The sequence below is a fragment of the Camelina sativa genome, chromosome 4 (genome assembly GCF_000633955.1).
Source record: "Camelina sativa cultivar DH55 chromosome 4, Cs, whole genome shotgun sequence".
NCBI classification, from domain to species: domain Eukaryota; kingdom Viridiplantae; phylum Streptophyta; class Magnoliopsida; order Brassicales; family Brassicaceae; genus Camelina; species Camelina sativa.
In genome coordinates, this window is record NC_025688.1 from 8,106,295 (window position 1) to 8,129,186 (window position 22,892).

At 36.4% G+C, this 22,892-nt stretch overlaps 2 protein-coding genes and 1 pseudogene across 2 annotated transcripts; all 3 read right to left on the reverse strand.

Moving 5' to 3' along the window:
• On the reverse strand, window positions 8,448–9,555 carry LOC104780076. The gene has a single exon (XM_010504533.2). The coding sequence runs from the start codon at window positions 9,303–9,305 to the stop codon at window positions 8,634–8,636; it is 672 nt and encodes a 223-aa protein (XP_010502835.1). The 5' UTR covers window positions 9,306–9,555; the 3' UTR covers window positions 8,448–8,633.
• Window positions 15,215–19,960, reverse strand: LOC104780078 (annotated as a pseudogene).
• LOC104780077 lies at window positions 20,947–22,886 on the reverse strand. Its single transcript, XM_010504534.1, has 3 exons — window positions 22,864–22,886; window positions 22,594–22,773; window positions 20,947–22,497 (listed from the first exon to the last, which is right to left on the reverse strand). Exons 1-3 carry the CDS (start codon window positions 22,876–22,878, stop codon window positions 21,421–21,423), a joined length of 1,272 nt encoding a protein of 423 aa, XP_010502836.1. The 5' UTR covers window positions 22,879–22,886; the 3' UTR covers window positions 20,947–21,420.

A 22,892-nucleotide genomic window follows, 5' to 3' on the forward strand; every position in this document is an offset into this window, starting at 1 on the left:
CATGAACATTATGTGCATCAATCCTCCCAGTAAGCTCTGTGTTGACATTGTCGATTTTTCCATTGAATGCCACTGTCATATTCTCATGTCCCTGAAGAAGCTGCTCAAGCATGGCCTCCATTCTACTCTCCGAAGGAGTTTGCGGAGGTGGAGACTAATAGGAAGAGTTTCCATAGGTTCTAGTATAACCATTGTTCTGTTGCTGCTTCTGGTAATCCGATTTTTCCTACTGTAAGGCTTGTTGCTTTGATGATTACCGAATCTCTGACCCTGATTCCCATATACAAAGTTGACATATGCTTCTTCATTCCCAGTCTCAGGTTGTGGCTCAAATGTCTCAACTTTAGCAGCAAAGTGAACTGATTTCTTACCAACCAGGAGATTGTGAACTGAATCAAGCTTAGCATTAACAGAAGCTAGCTGGTTTGAATCAAATCCTCCATGCAATCTCTTCCTTTCAGTATCTGCTCTCTTAGTGCTATTGTTGGAAGCCAAATTCTTATTCAAAGCTTCAGCATCTTCTGGAAATCTTGTCTTGAAGTTTCCATGGCTTGCAGCATCCAAAGCTAGCTGATATTCCCAGTTAATTCCTCTGAAAAATATACACAATAGTTGCACCCTTGAAAAACCATGGTGTGGGCAATCCCTCTGATAAGCTTTAAATCTCACCCAAGCTGCTTTGAAGGCTTCATCTGGTCTCTGCTTGAAAGAGGACAGCTTGACTCTCAACTCATCTGACATTGCATCATCATAGAAGTAGTTGAGGAAAGCCACCTTGATGTCATGCCAATTTGTCAATGATCCAGCTGGTAACTGCTTCAACCACTGAGATGCCTCTCCTACAAGTGAGTAAGGAAAGAGTTTGCAGTAGATGTAATCCTCAGTCACTCCATTAGCCTTGATACTGGTAACAAGGTCCTCAAAATGCTCAATGTGGTCCAAAGGCTTCTCATTGGGCAGGTTAGAGAAAGGTCTCTGCCCAACTAGTTGAAAGTAAGTTGGTTTCAACTCAAAATCATTCCTCTGGAATGGAGGAGGAACAATAGCAGACCGGTTCTCATATACAAGATCAGCATGGTTGTAGTCAGCAATGGTCCTGATCAAGTCTCGGTTGTTCTCCTGTCTTCGAACCAGATTATTAACGTGGTTTGCAGCTCCACGTCCGTCTGCAGGAAGGGGGTGTCGATCGATACCCTGTTGGTGTCGATCGACACCATCGACAACAGCAGCTTGCTCGTCGCCAACAACAACTTCAGCAATAACATTCCCTTCTACATCAACNCTGACCCTGATTCCCATATACAAAGTTGACATATGCTTCTTCATTCCCAGTCTCAGGTTGTGGCTCAAATGTCTCAACTTTAGCAGCAAAGTGAACTGATTTCTTACCAACCAGGAGATTGTGAACTGAATCAAGCTTAGCATTAACAGAAGCTAGCTGGTTTGAATCAAATCCTCCATGCAATCTCTTCCTTTCAGTATCTGCTCTCTTAGTGCTATTGTTGGAAGCCAAATTCTTATTCAAAGCTTCAGCATCTTCTGGAAATCTTGTCTTGAAGTTTCCATGGCTTGCAGCATCCAAAGCTAGCTGATATTCCCAGTTAATTCCTCTGAAAAATATACACAATAGTTGCACCCTTGAAAAANTGAACATTATGTGCATCAATCCTCCCAGTAAGCTCTGTGTTGACATTGTCGATTTTTCCATTGAATGCCACTGTCATATTCTCATGTCCCTGAAGAAGCTGCTCAAGCATGGCCTCCATTCTACTCTCCGAAGGAGTTTGCGGAGGTGGAGACTAATAGGAAGAGTTTCCATAGGTTCTAGTATAACCATTGTTCTGTTGCTGCTTCTGGTAATCCGATTTTTCCTACTGTAAGGCTTGTTGCTTTGATGATTACCGAATCTCTGACCCTGATTCCCATATACAAAGTTGACATATGCTTCTTCATTCCCAGTCTCAGGTTGTGGCTCAAATGTCTCAACTTTAGCAGCAAAGTGAACTGATTTCTTACCAACCAGGAGATTGTGAACTGAATCAAGCTTAGCATTAACAGAAGCTAGCTGGTTTGAATCAAATCCTCCATGCAATCTCTTCCTTTCAGTATCTGCTCTCTTAGTGCTATTGTTGGAAGCCAAATTCTTATTCAAAGCTTCAGCATCTTCTGGAAATCTTGTCTTGAAGTTTCCATGGCTTGCAGCATCCAAAGCTAGCTGATATTCCCAGTTAATTCCTCTGAAAAATATACACAATAGTTGCACCCTTGAAAAACCATGGTGTGGGCAATCCCTCTGATAAGCTTTAAATCTCACCCAAGCTGCTTTGAAGGCTTCATCTGGTCTCTGCTTGAAAGAGGACAGCTTGACTCTCAACTCATCTGACATTGCATCATCATAGAAGTAGTTGAGGAAAGCCACCTTGATGTCATGCCAATTTGTCAATGATCCAACTGGTAACTGCTTCAACCACTGAGATGCCTCTCCTGCAAGTGAGTAAGGAAAGAGTTTGCAGTAGATGTAATCCTCAGTAACTCCATTAGCCTTGATACTGGTCACCAGGTCCTCAAAATGCTCAATGTGGTCCAAAGGCTTCTCATTGGGCAGGTTAGAGAAAGGTCTCTGCCCAACTAGTTGAAAGTAAGCAGGTTTCAACTCAAAATCATTCCTCTGGAATGGAGGAGGAACAATAGCAGACCGGTTCTCATACACAAGATCAGCCCGGTTGTAGTCAGCAATGGTCCTGATCATGTCTTGTTTGTTCTCCTGTCTTCGAACCAGATTATTAACGTGATTTGCAGCTCCACGTCCGTCTATAGGAAGGGGGTGTCGATCGATACCCTGTTGGTGTCGATCGACACCATCGACAACAGCAGCTTGCTCGTCGCCAACAACAACTTCAGCAATAACATTCCCTTCTACATCAACCTTTTGGCCCTGCTCGTTGCGCAAGTGGCCCTCTTGATCCCTCAAAGCACCATCCTCATCACGCATCAGAATGACTGTGTTAACCATCTTCAAGGATTTGGCTGCTTTTCGGTTTTCACGCTCTAGCTTTCCCAATCTTGGTTTGTAAGCTTCACAGTAGGACCAGTCTTGTTGCTCCTTGTGTGAGGCTTATTAGGCATGTACCTGAAACACCAAAGAGAAGAAAAACAAAAACGTGTAAGTAGAAAATAAAAACAAAAATTTAGACGAAATTAAAATCTCAAATCTAATGGTAGATCAAAGAGTCCCCGACAACGGTGCCAAAATTTGGTTGTTAACGCAGAAAACTGCGTATGCAGAAGAAACGGTCCGAGACATACCAGAAAGGACAGTACGGACCGAGAGAAGACCAAGAGATGGCCGATGGTACCATGTACCATGTACCATGTACCGTACCGGACGTACGCGGAATGACCGGACGCACCAGACGAACGCCGAGTGGACAAGGACGTGTCCTGGACGGGAAGCAAGAGTGGGAAGGAGCCCACTAAGGAGGGAGAATTAAATATTAAAAGTGGAGTTAATGGAGTCTCTACTAAGTGATTATTTAATCACAAAATTAATCTAAGTAGGATTTTCCACCAAGGATTAATTTAAATCAAGGGGAAGTAAGTGGGAGACAAGAGAAGATTCTCTTGGACAAGTGTTGTGCTCACTTAACAAGTGTACACACATGAAATAATTGGTGACTTTGGTGTTGGACACACCTTAAGCATGCATTGGGCCATGTCACCATCTTTTTCTCTATATAAAGATCACCTCTCTCTCTCATTTCGAAAATTGCATAAGGGAGAAGGAGAGAAAGAGAGAAAGGAAAGGAAGAGAGAAAGAAGAGAGAAAAAGAGAAAAGTGTTGCCGCAAGGGAGAGAATTTCGATTTCGCTCAAAGGCTACTAAGAGAGAAAAAAGAGAGACGCTGGTTGTGGACCAAGGAAAGAGCTGAGGAAGAAGAGCTGTGAAGAGTTGCTGTTGGACGCAAGAAGAGGGAGTTGTCTGATCCGCGGTGCAGTGAAGTCCATCCATCATCTGTTGCCCCCAAGGTGAGTTCTGCGGTAATTGTGTGCGGTGCTGCATGGATCTTTAGATCCTTGCGGTCACCATTTGCGTGATGCATTTAGACTAGATTCATGTTAGAATCAGTTTAATTTGATGCATGCGAAATATGGTAGGATTCATGCTAGATTCATGTTTAAATGCACATAGAATTTGAGCTAGGAATCACCATGAGAAAATGAACTTGGGTGCATGTTAAGTAATTGGAATACTTAAAATTTGGATAAAAAGATTGCACGCATGGTTAAATTGTGAAGATTTTACTTGCAATATTTCTTGCATAAAATCGGTTGCATGCATGAAGTAAATTGGTAAAATTTACTTGCAATTTTTATTGCATAATTTGGTTGAGCTTAGTTGCATGCTTAATTGGACATAAAGGATTTAAACGGTTAAATCAAACTGGCTTGCATGCGTAAAAGAACTTGTTGCATTAATTTGCTTAAGTTGGATAAATCGGTTGCATGCATGTAGAATGATCATAAGTTGCTTGACTTATCATCCTAGTTGCTTGTTGATTGTTGCATGTTTTCTTGCTTGAATTTCTTGCTTATGTTGCTTGATTGATTGGTTTATTTTAGCAAAATCTCTTGAATTTGTTTCTCGAGTCCTAGCTAGAATATAGTGTCGATCTTCTGTTCCAAATACGGTTCTATCTCGCGAGAGTTCCCGATGACCACTCGCGCAGGACAATGTCACGGCTAGCTAGCTACTAGCATGACCGTTACATGAAGATGTAACCTTTGGGGGCTCATGCTGGTTACCTTTGTGGTTTCAGCATGGGAAGTTTTGTGGAATGGAACAGATTATCGAGGGCTCATAGGTGAAGGAGTCTAGGGTATTTCAAGTGTCCCTTGTTTTATTCTAGTTTGTCCTTGCGAGTCGTGTAAGAGTTAAGAGTCTATTGTGTCCAAGTGAGCATGCCTATGAGCAGTCCTTGTACCTCTAGTCAACTTTCTCTGTGTCTAGCGAGTACAGTTCGTCCGAGTAGAGTCGTGTCGTTCTAACTTCTCTCGCTTGTTTATAATTGTTGCTTCCGCTTTGTTTCTGTTGCGTTGCTTTGATTACTTGCTTGTTTATTTGCTTGCTGGGGTAGTCGGGTTGGGAAGTAGAATCCTGTTTAGGAGAAAGGGGTTCCCAGGCTCACTGAGTAATCTTAGATTACTCATGATATTATTTTGTTTTGCAGGAAGCCTAAGTGAGTCTAGAGCTGGAGCAAACATTAGGGTACCGGATAGGGTTTTCTTGTGTTCTTTGTAAAACCCTATATTTTCATAAGCGAATTATGACAAGTTATCCGACTATCTTTATATATTGCTTTAGTGATTTATTTCCAACGTAATAAACTATTGAAGTAATATATTCGGTTTTCGGGAAAAGCATGACAAATTGCAAATGGTACTCGGCCTTGTCCGGGTCAACACAACTCACCAGGCCGCAAGGGTTGCAAAGCCTAAGTAGTCTCGGTTGCGGGTGGAATTGTGCTAGGGAGGACCGGTCGGGAAGTTTGCAGCTTCCGTCCCTCGACTGGATCACCTTGGTACAGTTCCCATAGTGGCGTTCCGTGGCTGTCTAATGGCCTGTGTGGTCATAGAACGGTTCGGGGGCGTTACAGCTACTCTCTCAAATTAAGAGATCACTGTAATACTTAGGGGTTGAATTCCACAAGGACTCAAGATCAAACACAATGAATTATAGAGTTTTATGATTACGTTAAACAAGATAATTTGAATTAAAATAAAAATTGCAAATTATAAATAAAAGTGTTATGAAATCAGAAAATCAAAAGGTTAAGCCTAGGGAATTTCTCAGGAAATTATAAAATATTAAATCAGTAAATTAATTAAGGTTCAAACAATTAAAATCAGATCTAGAACTCTAAACATAATTTGTAAGATAAATCAGTTCTCACTGCAAATATTGTCTAAATTTAAAACCAGAAAATCCAAATCTCTTTGTAAAATTTTAGGTTAAAAATCAGCTTTAAATTCAGGTTTAGATAAGTTCACAAAATTACTAAATTAAATCTCTTTGTAAAAAGTAATTTTGCTCATCAATGGTTTTAATCAGGAAAACAATTATATTTTCATATCAATTTATTTCCCTATGATAACAATTCTAGGTGATCAATCAAGAATTATTGTGAAGAACAACCAAGGATGAAGATCATAAAAGATTAAGAACCCTAAAAATTAAAGATCTAATAAACCATAAAAACCCTATGAAAAACCTTAAACCTAACAAGCAAACTACTCAGACATGTTTAACGAAGAATAAATCATAATTCTGAATAACATGCAATAGATTATTGAATAGTAAAAGAGGGAGTTCAGAAATCTTCTCTCTACAAAGAATTCAGATTCATCTCTCCCAAAGCCTCTCAATAATCTCTCTCTCAAAAACTGCTAGAATATAACTTAAGAGTTTCTGAAACCTAAAAGTATTATTTATATGTCCAAAAACACGTCACGGACTTGTGTTGCAAATATGGAAAATTTTGGCTGAATTTGTGAAACTTCCAAAACTTGATTCTCTCGTTGGCTAAACACGGTGTCGATCGATGCTAAGGCAGGGTCGATCGATGCTAAGGCAGTGTCGATCGACACTCCCTCTCTGTTCTGACTCCAAGTTTGTTTCTTCGGTATTAATGCTCCAAAATGATCCAAATTGCTCCACTTTGCTCTATCCATGCTAAAATCCTAGAAAACCTGTAAAGACTCAAAAACATCCTAAAAAATACCACAAAAACCATAATAGCCCTGTTCGGAAGGTTAGTCGCTGTGACAGCGACTGTTCTTCATAAAATTACTTTCAGATCTTCTTTATCTCTTCTTCATCTCCTCTAGTTTCTGTCGCAGCGATCAAAATTTTTAAAATTTGGAATCGCCAGTTAAAGCAGTAACAAAACCCAAAGCCTTTGCTTGAAACAGCGACAATCACTCATTTTTTTCATTTTACAGATCGGCAAAACCAAATCAAATTGCCATTGACACAAAATTCAGATCTGTACTTTTCTTGTTTTTTCTTCTCTGTACGACACAACCCAAATTAAAAAAACAAAAGAAAATTTAAAACTCAGCGTTTTAGAAACAGTCGCCGTAAAGAGTCGCGCGACACTGAAACGAATAGGGCTAATATATCAGTAGCCACTTTAAAAGAAAAAAAAATCGGGTGAAAACTAGAGTCATCAGTTTAAAGCGAAAAGTTGATTATTCAAGTATTTCATCTATGAGAGGAATAATGAAAAGAAAAGAAAAGAACAAAAAAAAGTGTTCCTCCACTCTAATGGAAAAGAACAAAATAAAAACTATTCATTTCTATTTTTTTTATCTATCCATTTTTCGTCCCATTCATTTTTTTGTCAATATATATATAGTCAATATAAAAAAGTTTAAACGTGTTTATTCAATAAAATATCAGATTTCATTTTCTTATATGATTTAATCTTAAAAGAAACTACATTAAATCAAACTATTAAAAAAGATTAACTAATTAAATCAACCTGTTAACAAAAAAAAAAAATCAACCTATTAATTTGAACTAAATTGGTGTTGGTAATATTACCTTCATTTTTTTTTTGGGTCACATTTGTGATTTGTCTCATGGACTTAGTGTATTGTGACAGCTGTTGGTATCAACAAATCAATAACTGGTTCGATTGCAGCCGTTGTCCACCAAGCTTGGCCTAGCAGGAAGGTTCAGAATTGATTGTGAAGTCAATGGAACTCCGGATAATTCAAGAATCACGGAGAACTGTCCAAAGATTGAAGGTGCACGTCGCAATGGGGATCTTGTAATCGATATGAGCCAAATGTCTTATAAATTCAGATGAGGTACTATGAAGAAGGGAACCCACATTTTTACTCTATATATGACTAGCTCAATGTAAGTAAGTGTATTCACTTTCTTCTTTAACTAAACATTTTGTACAACTTTTACTGATCATAAGCGATATCAATAAAAGTATTACGTTTTTCATGTCAAGAGATCCTTGTGCATTACGACGAAGAGCTCATCTTCCCTTCTTATAATTAACTTGACTGATGGGTTCATGCGATCGGCCCATACGTACGAGAATGCCTAATCCATCCTAGCTATAAGAGTTTTAGGTGTTTTGTGTTTATTTGGATTTAGATATAGTCATTATCTTTCGGTGTATATTTTCGGATATTATTCTTTATTCTAGATAGATACAAATCTCTTATTATGTTTTTCTATATATAAGTTGATGTAAACCAAAGGGAGGATAGAAAAAAAAATAGTTAAAGTCTTGTGTTCTTGTAAACTCTGATTGGGACCTTAACATTGACACTCAAAATTCGGAAGTGTGAATCTCGATGACATTTGAACTTTCGCTCTACTGGTTTATGTCATTGTTGGACTTACATATAACATATAAGAAGATTTAGTTTTTCAAATTTTGGTTCTTTTGTAGAGGTTTTGAATAGTCTTTGTGTCTTATGACATTACATTCCGAAAAGAAAAAAAAAAAGATCTTTTGCGCTATTTAGCTCAAATCCCACAAAAGAAGTAAAGCCAAATAGCGAACAAAACCGAACGAATGTTAAAAAGAAAAAAATATTGTAGAGAAACTTTTAAACCGAACAAGTGACTTCCCGACCTAAAAACCTAATGTCAGAGTCATTTGATCTCATATTCTGCTCGGGATCTCTGACTCTGCCTCTTCGCGCATCAAGCACCAAATGTTGTCGAAACGTCGTGATGAACGCTTCTACTCTCTCGTTCAATTCCTCATTGGATAACCTCCCTGGCTCGAATTCATCTTCCTCTCCATTAAGGTCTACTTCTTTCTTGTGAAACAAACAATCTGTCACAGTTTCCTTCATTTCAGGACAAACCCTTTTCGTCTCCTCCACTAAAACACACTTCTTTATCACTTCTCTTGGCTCAACAACTAAGAAATCTTGGTCAGAACAAGCTGGTTCCTCCACAATCCTTGTCTTTTTCTTCTTAAGCTTATCCTTCTTCCCTCGCATCATTCTCAATCTACAACCTCCTCGACGACTCTTGATCAATTCATGAGTCTCAACGGAGCTAGGACGAGTCGAGGTGAAGTAAACCGCTAAGAGGACAACGTTGAGTAGAAGAAAGACCAAAGAACGCCATTGCTCGATCAAATACGATACAGAAGAGAAATGCTTAAGACAAGCCATGGAGAGAACAACAACTGCTGTCAACAACGAAGTATACATGTTGTCTTCCTCCTCCTTCTTCTTCTCAACTCTAATGTCTCTCTTCATCTCCATTGTTATATCTCTCTGTCTTTTGCTCTGTTTCTTTTTCTTCTTCCTCCGAAACGATTCTTATACGAAACTTTCAAGATTCCCTAAGCAAAGATTTTGGTGGGTCCGATTGTGGAAGACCAAATGGCGAACAGAAAGAACAAAATGAAAATGAAAAGACAGGTAGAAGGAGAAGAAGAAGAAGAGGTGGAGGAGACAAAGAACAGGCATGCCCTTCAAATCTGCTCTTATTCCAGACATATTATTATTACTTTCTTCTCAGGCTTTTCTGATTTTCCTCTGTTTCTTATGTTTTCTTTCTGCTTTTCTTGTTTCCCTTTTTTTTTTTTTTAAATCTCGGGGACCATTTTTCCTTAAACCAATCATTTTCATCTTCCACTATATACTAATTTACTTTGCAATATGTTTTTTTTTCAATCTGAACTTTTAAGATTAAAAAAACAAAATTCTAATTTTAATGTTTTAAGTAGCTTTTTGAATATATATTATGCAGGTTCAGTTCATCATTTCAAAATTTCCTGAATGCTTTTTATATTTTGCTTAGAATTAATATGAATAATTATTTTCACCACATTTTTAATACATTAAACTAGATTTTAACCCGCAGTACACCGTGTGCATATAATTTTTATTATTATTTATATTTTATATTGTATTTGTTTGTTAAATATTGGATGTTTTGTAAATAGAGAAATAACTAAATTTCTCATCCGTTTCTGCAGCTAAATGTTTATATTAATTTTTTAACCTTAATACACTTCATGACCATTTGTTTGTTTTGTTTAGTGTTTGAGATCCTATTTTAATTTTTAATTGTTATAACCAAAAAAATAAGATATCTAAATACATAATAAGTAATTTATACGCTGTGATTAAGTCACATTTTTTATAATGATTTAGTTATTTTACACAATATTAGTTAAATCAACTTTATTTTATATGTCAAATATTCTAATATTTGTAGTGTTGACAAAAAAATAAAATGAGGATTTAACCCGTATTAGCACAAAATTAAAAATATTTTATTAATTCCAACATGTCCTCTTTATAACCCATCTACTATATAACCATATTATATAGTATTTTATACTTTTTAAATTTTACATATTCGTAATATTTTTAAATTTTATTAAGTTATATATATTAATTATAATATTTAAATAAATGTGAATCGAAGTTCTTTTTACATTAAGAACCAAAGCTCACAGGTTTTGGAAAACAAATTGGGAATAAATTGTTATTTTCTTTGTTTGCAAAGAATTAGAAGATAAAATATCTTCAAAACACAATAGAATATGTAGTTAAATATATCATAGTTTCTGTTTCCATGCTGATTGCTGTAATTTTTTTTAGTTTGAATGGAATGTAAAATATTTAGAAAACAAAATCTGACGTAATGCTATTTTTGGAAATTATTTAGGGATTAACTTTGTAAATAAGTAAAAATAAAAATGTAGAACCCAAAATGTACTTCAAAAATGTATATATAGATATCTCAACATTTTTGAACTGTTGATTGGATAGATTGCCTCGGACTACATTAAATCATGGACAAAGACTGTTGAGAAATACACATACGCAAAAAAAATTCGTAAATAAAGCTTACTCAGTGAAGTGACCTTAGTGCAGTGGTCAATGGTAAGTCCTTAATGCACAAGACACCATCACACCATGGATCGAGTCCCGCTCCCTACGAATGTAAGGATTAGGCTAATGGGTCAGCCTGTTGTGGCTCAATGGTTGACAAAAAAAAAAAAGTATCATTTTGACATTTTTTAATTACAAAAAAAGTGTCATTTTATTTTTTTCAATTCATTTTTATTAAATTAAATCTTTCTTATCCCTATTATTTGATTTTATGAGGTAAAAAGAGAAAATTTTAGTGCATTTTTTTGTCATTATTGAATCGACAAAATCCGATTTATAATCAATCTCTACTACGTAGGGGTAACGTGACTTAGTGTATTTTTAGTATATTTATAAAAGGTAAAATAGAAATTTATATAGTAGAAATCAATCTCTACTGCATAGACCGTTCAAAACTCATATCCTCTCGTGTAAAAAAACTCTCCCAGGCCCAAATATCGAGAAGCATCCAAACTTCTTCTGCTCCGACGCCGGCAGAGCTCTGACTTGTCGGCAGAGCTCCGATGCCGGCAGAGCTCCGACTTGCCGGCAGAGCTCCGACTTGCCGGCAGAGCTCCGATGCCGGCAGAGCTCCGATGCCGGCAGAGCTCCGGCTTGCCGGCGTCGGGTCCCTGGTTCTCTCACCACTGTAGTTTACTTGTCCTGCTCCTTTCTACCTTTTTGTTGGTGCATGTCTCAATCAATTCAAATCGCCCTAATCCATCCTTCTTCCCTCTCTGCCCCATCGAAAAGCCTAAAGGTTAGATCTTATCTATCTTTTGTCTTGACTGAGAGAAGACGATCCTGTCCGCGAGAACCTAAGATGACGAGGTTAACCCTACTCCTTATCAAAACTATTTCCGCTGTAATGTCTTGGTTTTCCCGATCTCCGCCGACCCTGTCCCCACCGGTGCCCAGTGGCCCTAGTCGGAATGTCCACTCGCCTGTTCGCCGCCACTCTATCGCCATCTCCTACTCAGATGGTGAGATTCTAGGGTTTCAACTACTGGACCTGCTTTAACCACCCTTCGGCCCACTACCAAAACCAATGATCCTCATTTTCAACTGCTAAAGCCCAGGTCTATGCACTCAATCTCCTTACGTTTGCCTTTCCTTTGGAAACAACCGCTTAAGTATCTTGAATCCCTGCTGCTGAATCATGTTTGGTCATTGCCTTATGAACGGGTTATTTCGCTGATTCACCCTCAATATTGTATGACTAGCTTTAGTTCTTCTATAGCTAATTCTGTTGTTGAAAGCCTTAAGTCAAGTTCCACCTCTTTAGCCCCTATTATCTTTGCTTGGTCAAGTCGAGGAATCCTCAGTAGCAGAGCATTGGTGTTCTTAGAGTTGCTTGATATTTTTGCTTGTCGAGACCGTTTTATTAGTTCTGTCCGGATGCCTGCTCTTGATATTCATATCTACGAATCTGCTCCGACAGCCTGTTTGAACCCTACCCTTCAACCCTTTGATCCCTTGTATCATCTACTGCTATTAGACCGAAAGCTTGGGTCTATTAATTTTCTCCAGGATCAAACCGATTACAAGCTTTGTGTGGGACTCATTTACCTCCACTGTCATGTGAGGGATGACCCACCTGCTTGGTTACGCTTTGACTCCTTTACCTGGCAATCCCCGCTCTGATCCGACAGTTTGTTTGAACATTATGCTTATACCCTCTGACCCCATGTATCCTCTACCGCTTTTAGATCGAAAACTTGGGTCTGTTGTTATTCTCGGGACCAAACCGTTTACAAGATTTGTGTTGAACTCATTTACCTCCATTGCCATGAGAGGGATGACCCACCTGCGTTGTTACGTTTTGAAACCCATTCCCTGCAATTCCCGGATGTAGTTTCATCTATAATCATGAGGTTTGATCCTAAAAGCCTAAAGGTCATTGATCCCATGCTCTTGAACCCCCTCATGTTGGCGAAAACCCTCTTAAATGCTTCCCTCATGGAACATCTTTCTACAAGCTCCAATGCGTCTTCTGCTAGAGCCGCTTATGACCACCTGCTGGTTGAGGATCTCGTGAAGCCTGCCTTCAAATACGAATCCGCTTTGGTTCCAATAAACTTATCAAATATTGTAAAACTGTTTCAGTTTGATAATCCCTCTGTTAAGCTCATGAGCTCATATCCTTAACTCTCTTTGTTTATCTTGATTCATGTTGTAAGAACTCATCTCCTGTTGGGGATTAATTTGAATGAAAATTCTTTGTTTGTCCAAAAAAAAAGACCGTTCAAACTTCAAATTATAACCCGCAAAAAAAGGAATTATCCGCGTAGACAAACCGTTCAAACTTTTATATACGCTACACAGCTCTACTCCAAATATATTGTGTTATTATTTCCTTAGTGGAAAAATATAGAGAATTTGTTAAAAATGCTTTTTTGAAATATTTTTTTAAAATATTCGTTTTTTTTAATATTTTCATTTTTCTCTCTTTTACACAATTAAAATATATTAAATTAATTTTTCTAATGTTTTTTTAGGTTTACGTTCTCTATTTTACATTTAGGATATAGTTTTAAGGAGATAAAGTTTATTATATGGGGTTTAGGCTTTAGAATTAAGTTACTTTTATATTAAAAAGGGGTAACTTTGAAAAAGATAACATAAAAAAAAATATTTGAAAAATGACTTAGAAAAAAAAGTATTTTAATTTAATATTCGGTTGAAAAAAAATATATATATATATCCCAAAAAAAATATCAAAAGTGTAAGCTACTCAAAGTTAAATCTAATGGGATACCGCATGCTAAGCTGAGAGGAGCGAACACAGTTTTCGGAAAATGGGAATATGTAAACAAAAGTATAAATTATTTTAGCAAGTTGAGATATATAATAGAAATACGCATCAGGAAAATAAAATAAAACAATAGGAATTATAAAAATAATAATTAAAACACATTACACGCCTGCTGCTCTCTGTCTTGTTAATTTTCTCATGGCATTGTGGCCCCATGTTTGTTCTTCTTTCCCAAACACATGCGGTTTCTGTTTTGCAAATGATCCCAAAAACATTTTGGTACTTATATATTAGTAATATATAAGTCGATATATCAAATTGCATTGCGCAAATAGCATTCAAAATTAACATATGTTTATTGACAACTGTGAATATATGGGATTCATTCAAAAAGTTAAAAATGTTATAGTTTAATACCAGTGTATACAACTCAAGAATTTGCATTCATATCGATCAACGAAATAGTTATCGTATTCTCAAATTTTAGTAAAGATATTGAAATCAGATTTAAAACAGTGGTGAATATTAAGTTGGACGATTAGTAAAATAGCAGAATAGTTAACTAATCTAATAGCAAAAAAATTGCATCACTTTTTAAAACTATATAGTTATAATAAAGGATAATATTAGTAACTACCACTAGATTCAAAAAGAATTGAAAAAATACCACTGAGTCATAAAATTTTGGAAACTACCATTTTTCAGTGATGAAAAATCAATGCCCTCAAACAAAAGACAAAAGATGTATTAACATACTGTATTCTATGAAAAAATACGTCATTTAATAAAAATAACATATCATAGAAAAATTATAAATATATTACTTAGAGAAATCGTGTGTTTTTGACACAAAAGTCATGTATCTCGAAAAAAGAACGTGTGATCTTAATAAATAACGTGTAATACAATAAAGATACATGTTAAAAACAAAAAACGACGGATATTCCAAGAAAATTTGAGATTTAGTGAAATAAAAATAAAAAATTTTAGCTGTTGAAGGGAGAAGACACACATAAATATGCAGAAAGTTAGGATGACACTATTGTTGATGGCATGAGAGAGGTAAAGAAGGTGGAGAATCAAGAGCAGTTGGAGAATGAAGAGAGAAGAAGTGATGGTGGTGTTGGTCTTCATGAATGTAGTTTAAGGTTAATTAAAGTTTTTGAATTAATGGTGAGAAACATAGAAGAAAAAAGGTAAGGGATGAAGATTGTATCCTTGAACCCAAAAAAAAAGGTATTATGGAGAAGATGAAGGTAAATATACTGTATAGTTTGACTACTATTTAGTCAAATGGTAGTTTCTTAATTTCTCTATCTAGTACATACAGTACATATACCCTATAATAAATAGATAAATAAACTGATTAAATATTCTGAATGGTGAAACGTAAAAAGTATCAGTTTGACATTCAAAAAAAAAAAAAAAAAGTTTTCATGTAACGTTATTACAGATAGCCAGGATAGGACAACGCTGTGAAGTTTCAGTCAACTTTAAACCATTTCATCCACCAATTTAGTTACATGCTTACAGAAAACCCAACTGGTAAGATATTGACATTGTGAAATATTAATAGAAAGAACAGTGGGCTGTCACGGTGAACTTAACATATATATAAAATCCATAAGATACTATATACTTCCCAGCTTAAGCCTTAGCTCGTATATATGTGTTGCCAGAGTTACCTTCTACAAAGCTGGGTTAGTGTGCCATCAGTATTTGTGCTACACTGTCACTCATCGTTGCGAAAACAGTGAAGAATGCAGCATGTCCTCCTTGTATATATATTGTTGTTCTATTAGAAACGGAAAAAACCACTCATCTGATCGCCATAAAATTAAAGCTTCTCAAATACTAACACTTGAAGATTCAAAGAGACATGTTTCTCTTGAGTTTGGAGGCAGAGCAAATCACTAGTTTCTTGTGTGGTGGTCCTTCACGTACTCTGCAAAAAATAAAAAAATCAAAAAAAAACTTCCAATGATAATATTATTGTATAATGATCCTGAAAATATAAATGTTTAGTTCAAGCTTAATTCTTATCCGTATTCGCTTACTGCTTCTCTCGGTCTCTGCATCGCTACCTCCAGGTTCTTCACCTTGTTCAATCTCATTAAAACTATTGTGTTCATCTTCTTCACAAATATCTGGATTATCTAGTCGGTTCTCAAGTGATGAACAGTCCTCGAAGAGGCATACACCCCATTCTTTTACTATAACCCATGAGTTACTGAAAATCACAGGAAGTTGAATAACGACATGATCAAAGTTGAGTTGATCAGCTAGACAAGCATTTTCTTTGTTTAGAAGAAAACATAAGTCGGCAATAAAGATATGACTATCCAACTTAGTTTCAGATTGATCAAAGAGCTGTAACAATTCAACTGAATCAAAGTGGATCCCTAGCCTGTCTTTGAACCGACAACATACCTTGATTTCCAATGGAAAATAACATACGGGAAGAAAACCACATTCAATCACTATGCAAACCTTAAACTTGAAGAATTGTTGAGAAGGAGAGGTTTGATGTAGAGGGATAGTCATAAAGGGTTCTGTAGTACAGTACGTGAAATATGAAGGCACTTCTTCACCTGATGACAATCTCAACTGTTGGAAAACTGTTTGTTGTTGAATCAGAGCTTCTTGATGCAAGTTGAAGCAGTTGATCAAATTGATCTTGACTTTTGGGAAATAACAATCTAAGAGGTAAGACGAAGCCTCGTCAGGGACTGGTATTTCCATTGCCCCTACACTTGGGCTATCGTTCAACCTAAATTCTGTCAGAGCTCCGCAGTCTGAAAAGTTAAGTATGTGAAGTTGTTTCAGTTTGGAAGTATTAAGGGATACATTTCTCAAATTTTTGCACCCCGTCATACTAATAATACGAAGCTTAGTGAAGTTCTCGATCCACCAGGGAACTTCTTCAATCCCTGTTCGATCTAAAAAGAACACTGAGATGTTTCTTGAGATATCAGGAAAACTCCTCAACCGTGTGCATCCTTGGAGATTGAGACGTTTGAGATATTCGAGGTTGATTCCGGTGGGAAGAGTCTTCAGATTTATGCAATCTTCAATTGCCAAATCCCTTAGTGTAGGGAAATTCTGGATAGAAGCAGGAATCTCCACCAAGCTTGGGATATACGAGAGCATCAAGACCAGTTTGGGATTTATAGTCATGAGTGGTGTAAGCCACTGAACCAAAAAAGGAAACAATTTAGAAATTCACATCGAATGCGATATATATATATATATATATATATAATATTCATTTAAAAATTAATAAATTATGTCATTTTGACACAATGTACTCCCTCTGTTTATTGTGTTGATGAATTAATAAATTGTGTCATTTTGACACAATGTATATATTCATAACGTTTACGAAATTCTACCTAGTGACATCAGCTTCTTATAAATATTTGTTATAAAATGTTCGGATAAAATGTTACTTTTTTTGTCCAAAATAAAAAAAAATAAATAAATATTACGTTTTAAGTACGTACCTGCTTTCGATACCACAATTTCTTACTCCTCATGTCTAACATGAAAAGAGTATGGAGATGCTCTAGACACAAGTTAGAAGGGAATTCTTCAATCCATGTACCAGATAGATTGAGCCGTCTGATGTTGGTTGAGATTTCCGGAAAGTTCCTCAACTGCCTGCAACCCTTTAGATCGAGCTCTATGAGAGATTTGAGGTTCGTCCCGGTTGGAAGTGTCTCCAAATTTGCGCAGTAACTCATGGATAAGTTAGTTAGTTTACCAAGATAATGAATAGAGGAAGGAAGCTCCACCAAACTCGAGCAAAAGTCAAGACAGAGGTTCTCAAGATTAGTTGCCATAGAAAGATCTGGAATTTCTTTGAGGTTTTCAGACCCCGCCAAATTCAATTCTTTGAGCTCCGGAAGATGCTGAAGTGTAAATAAGATACATATCAGTTGGAAAGATATTCATCTAAATAGAAATAAGGATTATAATTGTATTAGAGCTTACATGAACTCCTTCCCACAATTTCTCGAGTTTGCTCCACCGCATTTCGAGCTTAACGAGGGCTTCATAACGAAAACTGGAAGGCATACATTGCATTGGATATCCGTCCAAGCTCAGTAGTCTAAGTGTAGGGGGCAAGTAATTAAAGCCTTCAGGTAAATGCCATCTAAATTCCTTCTTAATGTGCTGTTTCTTAGTGTAAATTTTTAGAAAAAGGAGATTTTGCATCCCGTTGAAGCCACTCTCATGAATATGCAATTCATCAGTGTCATCAATATCCAGTGCTATACCTAATACCTTCCCTTTTTTACCCTGAAATTATAATGTCAAGAACAAACCATGCATCACCTTAACAAACACCTTAGATAACATTTTTTATATTATAAAGACACGCTTTCATTTTATGGAGTGCTCTAAAGAGCATGCAAGAAGAAACTTACAGTGTTATGTTCAAGTACATCATAGATGTCGCTCAAATCCACAAGGAATTCTCTTTCCCCAGGCTCGTTGGACTGTGCACGTACAATTTCTTTCCCCATTTCTAGTAGCAAACAACTATGCATCGTCACAATACCGCGAGGGTTTACATGTATATATGAGGGACTTATCAACGAGGATTTTAATCCCGATATTAACATCTAAATCACTTTTTGCTAGCAGTTGTTTGATTACGTTGATATTTTCACCATTGAAGAGGCATGCAATGTGACGAAATATCTCTTCATCTTTTTTGCTATTTAATCCATCGTAGCTTATTCTCAATCTTTCCATTCAGTCTATTACGAAGGCTAGGCAACATATCCATCCAATCCTCTTTGTCCCTACCCCGTAAATACGATCCTAAAACGTTAAGACCCAGAGGAAGATTCCCTGCACGCAAGGAAACTTTAGAAGCAAGCTCCATCAAACCATCAGGTGGAGAGCTCTTCCTGAAAGCTGATCGACAAAATATCTCAAGAGCATGCTCGTTAGATGGAAGACAGACCTCGTAAATATGATTAATCCCATGGGCCCTTAAAAATTGTTTATCTTTTGTAACCACAATGATTCTGCTCCCACATCCAAACCAGTGATTTTGACCAACCAATGTATATCCAGCACCACTTGATCATCCAAATCATCAATAATAATCAATACTTTCTTGTGCTTTAGCCTTTCTTCCACTGTACATAAATGATCTATCCTTATATCATTTTTGTCTAAAATTTTAGACAAAAAACTCGTTTGCAAATGCAATTTCATGTTGTAATCATCCGGATTGGTATTATTATAAATTTCCGTACTCTTAGATGTGAAAGCTCTGTCTATGAAAACACTACCTTGGAACCGATGAGATGGTTGATTATATAAAACTCTTGCAATGGTAGTCTTGCCAATTCCAGAGGATCCCCATATCCCAACCATTCTCACTACTTCAGATTCTAAATGCAATAAGCCACTCATCTTTGCAATATGATCTTCCATTCCGACAAATTCCTCAAAATCCTTTGATGGAGTTAAATTCAATTTATCCAAAACATCATTTGAGATTGCTTCAATCATCTTTGATTCGCTATGCCTAACTAGGTGAAAACATAATTCCAAAAACGACGAGTCAAATCTCAAGACATGACTATGAGTTACATAAAATGAATTAAAGAATATATATATATATATATATATATATATAAACGTACCAATTATGAGAATGATATCCGAGAACATTAGCTACATCGGTCAACGCTTGGCACCACAATTGTATCTCATTTTCTGTTTTGGTCTGGCAAGTCTTTTGAAATGCCATTCCAAATTCTCCGGTTTGTTTCCTCACATGAGAAGGATCCAAATCATAGAAAATGGGTATCACAAGCTGGCCAAACTCTTTCTTGCATTTCACTATCTCCAACAACTCGTTTAAGCACCAGCTTGAAGAAGTGTAACTTTTAGAGAATATAACCACCGCGATCCTAGAAGACCTAATCGCTTGTTTAAGCTCGCGATTGGCTTCTCTCGATCTCGTTGTCTTTGAAAGAAACGATCAATTTTCGATCCAGCTCTCTGAGCAAATGGCTTAAGAATCTTTTACGGACATCTTCCCCGCTGAAGCTCGGGAAGACGTCAAACACCCAATTACAAGAAGGAGAAGCCATTACATAGAAAGAACCATTTTTGGTAAGAAATATGATACGAAGAAGAACAACAATCTGTAGTTGAGAGGAGAGATCAAACGAAGTCAACGAAAGAAGATGAAACCGAAAGAAAGAGACAAGGATTTGTAATTTCCATGCACTTGTATTCCTGCATAAAAAAAAAATTTACAGGGTTTTATGGTATACTATAGTGGTTGACTGGTTGGTTTATCTTACGTGTGTTTTGGATTGTTGGAAGAAAAAGTCACTCAAATTAATATTAATAATGAAACATCTTTAATTAATTTCAAGATAAAACATAATCCTATAACATTATTATTATTATTATTATCATTATTATTATTATTATTATTAAAAATATAAAATATACGATGTTTAAGTATAAACACACAGATTAAGAAATAAATACTTTAAAAAGTTCAACCAATCATGAAATATATATTAGAAAACAAAATAACTTCTCTAAAACATTTTATATTATGAAATAGAGGGAGTATAATCCCATATATATTAATAGAGAAACATTCTTACAAAAAAATGTTGATGTGTCGTCGCCAGAAAACTCAAAACACATTTTAGCAAATAATCCTCATTAATTAATACTAATTACATCTATGCCATTATAAATTTAAATCAAATTTCATTAGAAAAATTAAAACCCCATTTAATTTGAATCTCTTTTATACTTCTTTAAAAAAACAACAAAATATTTTTTTTTAAAACATAATAATTACTCATAATTTATTAGAATAAATTTCATACAATTTTTTTCACCACGTTAAAATTATTTTTGACATTCAAATATATATTTCACAGGTGTTTTACACAAAGTAAACACAAATTTAAATAAAACAAACAAAAACTTTAGTTACATATTTTGTTTTACACAAACTAATCTTAGATTCAAAATAATAATTTTAATCATAATAATTTTATTTAAATTGATTTATAAGCACTATGTGCGGGTTGTTACCTAGTTTATCTTTAAAACTAGATGATCAAGAGTTTAAGTTTAACGGGGCTTTTGAAACACTTTCAAAACTCACATATTAGTTATGTCTTGTGTTCTCCAAGTCACAATGACTCAAGAACACACACCAAGAAAGAACATTGGGTTACCAGTTGTCACAATAAAGTGTCAAGGTAGATAAATAGATAATTCTAAGATTTAAAACTTTTGATATACAAGATGTTTATCAAGAGTTCCCTTGAACAAAGCGTTGCCACTGTACCATCAGTTTTCAGACAAGGAAAAGAAATATAAACTGCACATGACCAAAAGAACAGCATTAACTGAACAAAATGCTGTGAGTACTAACAGTTGAAAGCAATGTCATATCAGATATTGTGTCTCTAGTAGCAACTAGACAGAACCATGAATGGATATACTCACCTAATTGTGGGGTTACTCATAGATGATTTAACCGGATCATTGTGCATTGTCTCCTTTCTTTTCCATGGAGAATAGTTATTGTCATTGTTTTCGTTTAGAGATCCCTTTTTCCGTTTCCTTTGGAATGTATACTTCACAAGGCGAATTTCGTCAGCTCTCAGAGACTCACTGATTTGATCTGACACCACTGCATTAGCTTTCAACTCAGAACATGGATCAACCAACTCAAGGCCCAGTAGTTGGAACCACACTATCTTCTTCACCTTTACATTTTACCATTCTTGATTCCAAGTCTTCATCTGTTGATCGATTTATTACATTCACACTGACGACAGTAGTTTTCGTGGATCCTGAAGTTGGATCTACATTGCATTTAACTGAAGTTAACCCATGATCCAAACGACGAAGCGGCTTTATCTTAGTCGCGTCCAACCCTTTACAAGAATTAAGGGCATCAACCTCCTCATTCTCTACCGACAGATGAGTATCCATGGAATCTTCGCCATTCTTGGAACAGGGAATATCAGAGTGAGATTGACAAGGTTTTATAAGCTGACTTTGTGACCTAACTTGTGTAGCTTTTCGTTTGCTCCACCTCCTCTTTCTCCTTCCTTTTGATTTGCGAGTCTTCTTGATTCCTAGTGAATTAGACGGCTTTATGGGCACCACCTCTGCATTCGTAGCTCTAATAGCAAGAACAAGAGATCTAGTGTTTACTGAGCTCAAGTTTTCTTCACTATCCTTGTCAGTTGTGCGTCGTTCCTCTCCGTTTGCAGAATGAGATGATTTCCTCTCCAAAGCATGGATCCTCTGTGTACACCCATTTCGAGACAGCTCAAGCTTTTTGCTCCTGATATTGGCTTCAGACTCACAAGCCTTTGAACTTTCAACACTCAACCCCTTAAAATCCTTTTCGTCATTTCCACCACATTCATCATCAAACAATGAGCTCTTCTGATTCAAAAGAGAGCCACTCATATCTGCAACCTCTTGATCAGGATGCAAACTTGCAATAACCTCTGCAGCAGAAAGGGTTTCCTTACCACCACATTCATCATCAAGCAATGAGCTATTCTGATTAAGAAAAGAGTCACTCTCACTCCTGTCTTGATTAGGATGAACACTTCCAACAACAACCTCTAGATCAGCAGGAATGGTTTGCCTCGCTTTCTCCAGTTTGTCTCTGACCCATCTCAACTCAGACCTCAAATCAGTAATAATATCTTCAGCCTCTTGTAACTGAGCTTCAAGCAAATCAATCTGCCGTTGCTTGTTTGATGATGCAATCTCTGATTCAATTGTCTGTTCATACAACTCAAATCAACAAACAAGAAGTTCCCAAATATGAAATATCTAAACCCCTAAATATTTCTTCTAGAAGGTTATATAATACTTAACCTGAGCATCAATCATCTGTTTCAATCGGACAAGTAAACGAAGAGCTTCGTCTTTAGTCCCGCAAAGATCGTGGTGGAACCGAGCTGTTTTCTTGTCGGAAACCATTACCCTAACCGCTGATTCCTTCGCCGTGTTTAGAATCATCTCCGCGTAAGCTTTCTTCAAGGCCGCCGTCCCTTTCTACAAGCAAACACACAAAGCTCGCAGCAATCAACAAAATGACAAACCCAGATCGTTTAAGTAATCAAAAACACAATTTAATCTCTTTACATCTGACTCTTCCATCGTCGCGATTTCTC

What these genes read in the sequence shown, in the direction of transcription:
- LOC104780076 (XM_010504533.2), bottom strand. Translation starts at nt 9,305, where the DNA reads ATGGAGATGAAGAGAGACATTAGAGTTGAGAAGAAGAAGGAGGAGGAA.
- LOC104780077 (XM_010504534.1), bottom strand. An exon ending in AACAGATGATTGATGCTCAG is followed by an intron (nt 22,498 to 22,593) that starts GTTAAGTATTAT and finishes TTGTATGAACAG; the next exon opens with ACAATTGAATCAGAGATTGC.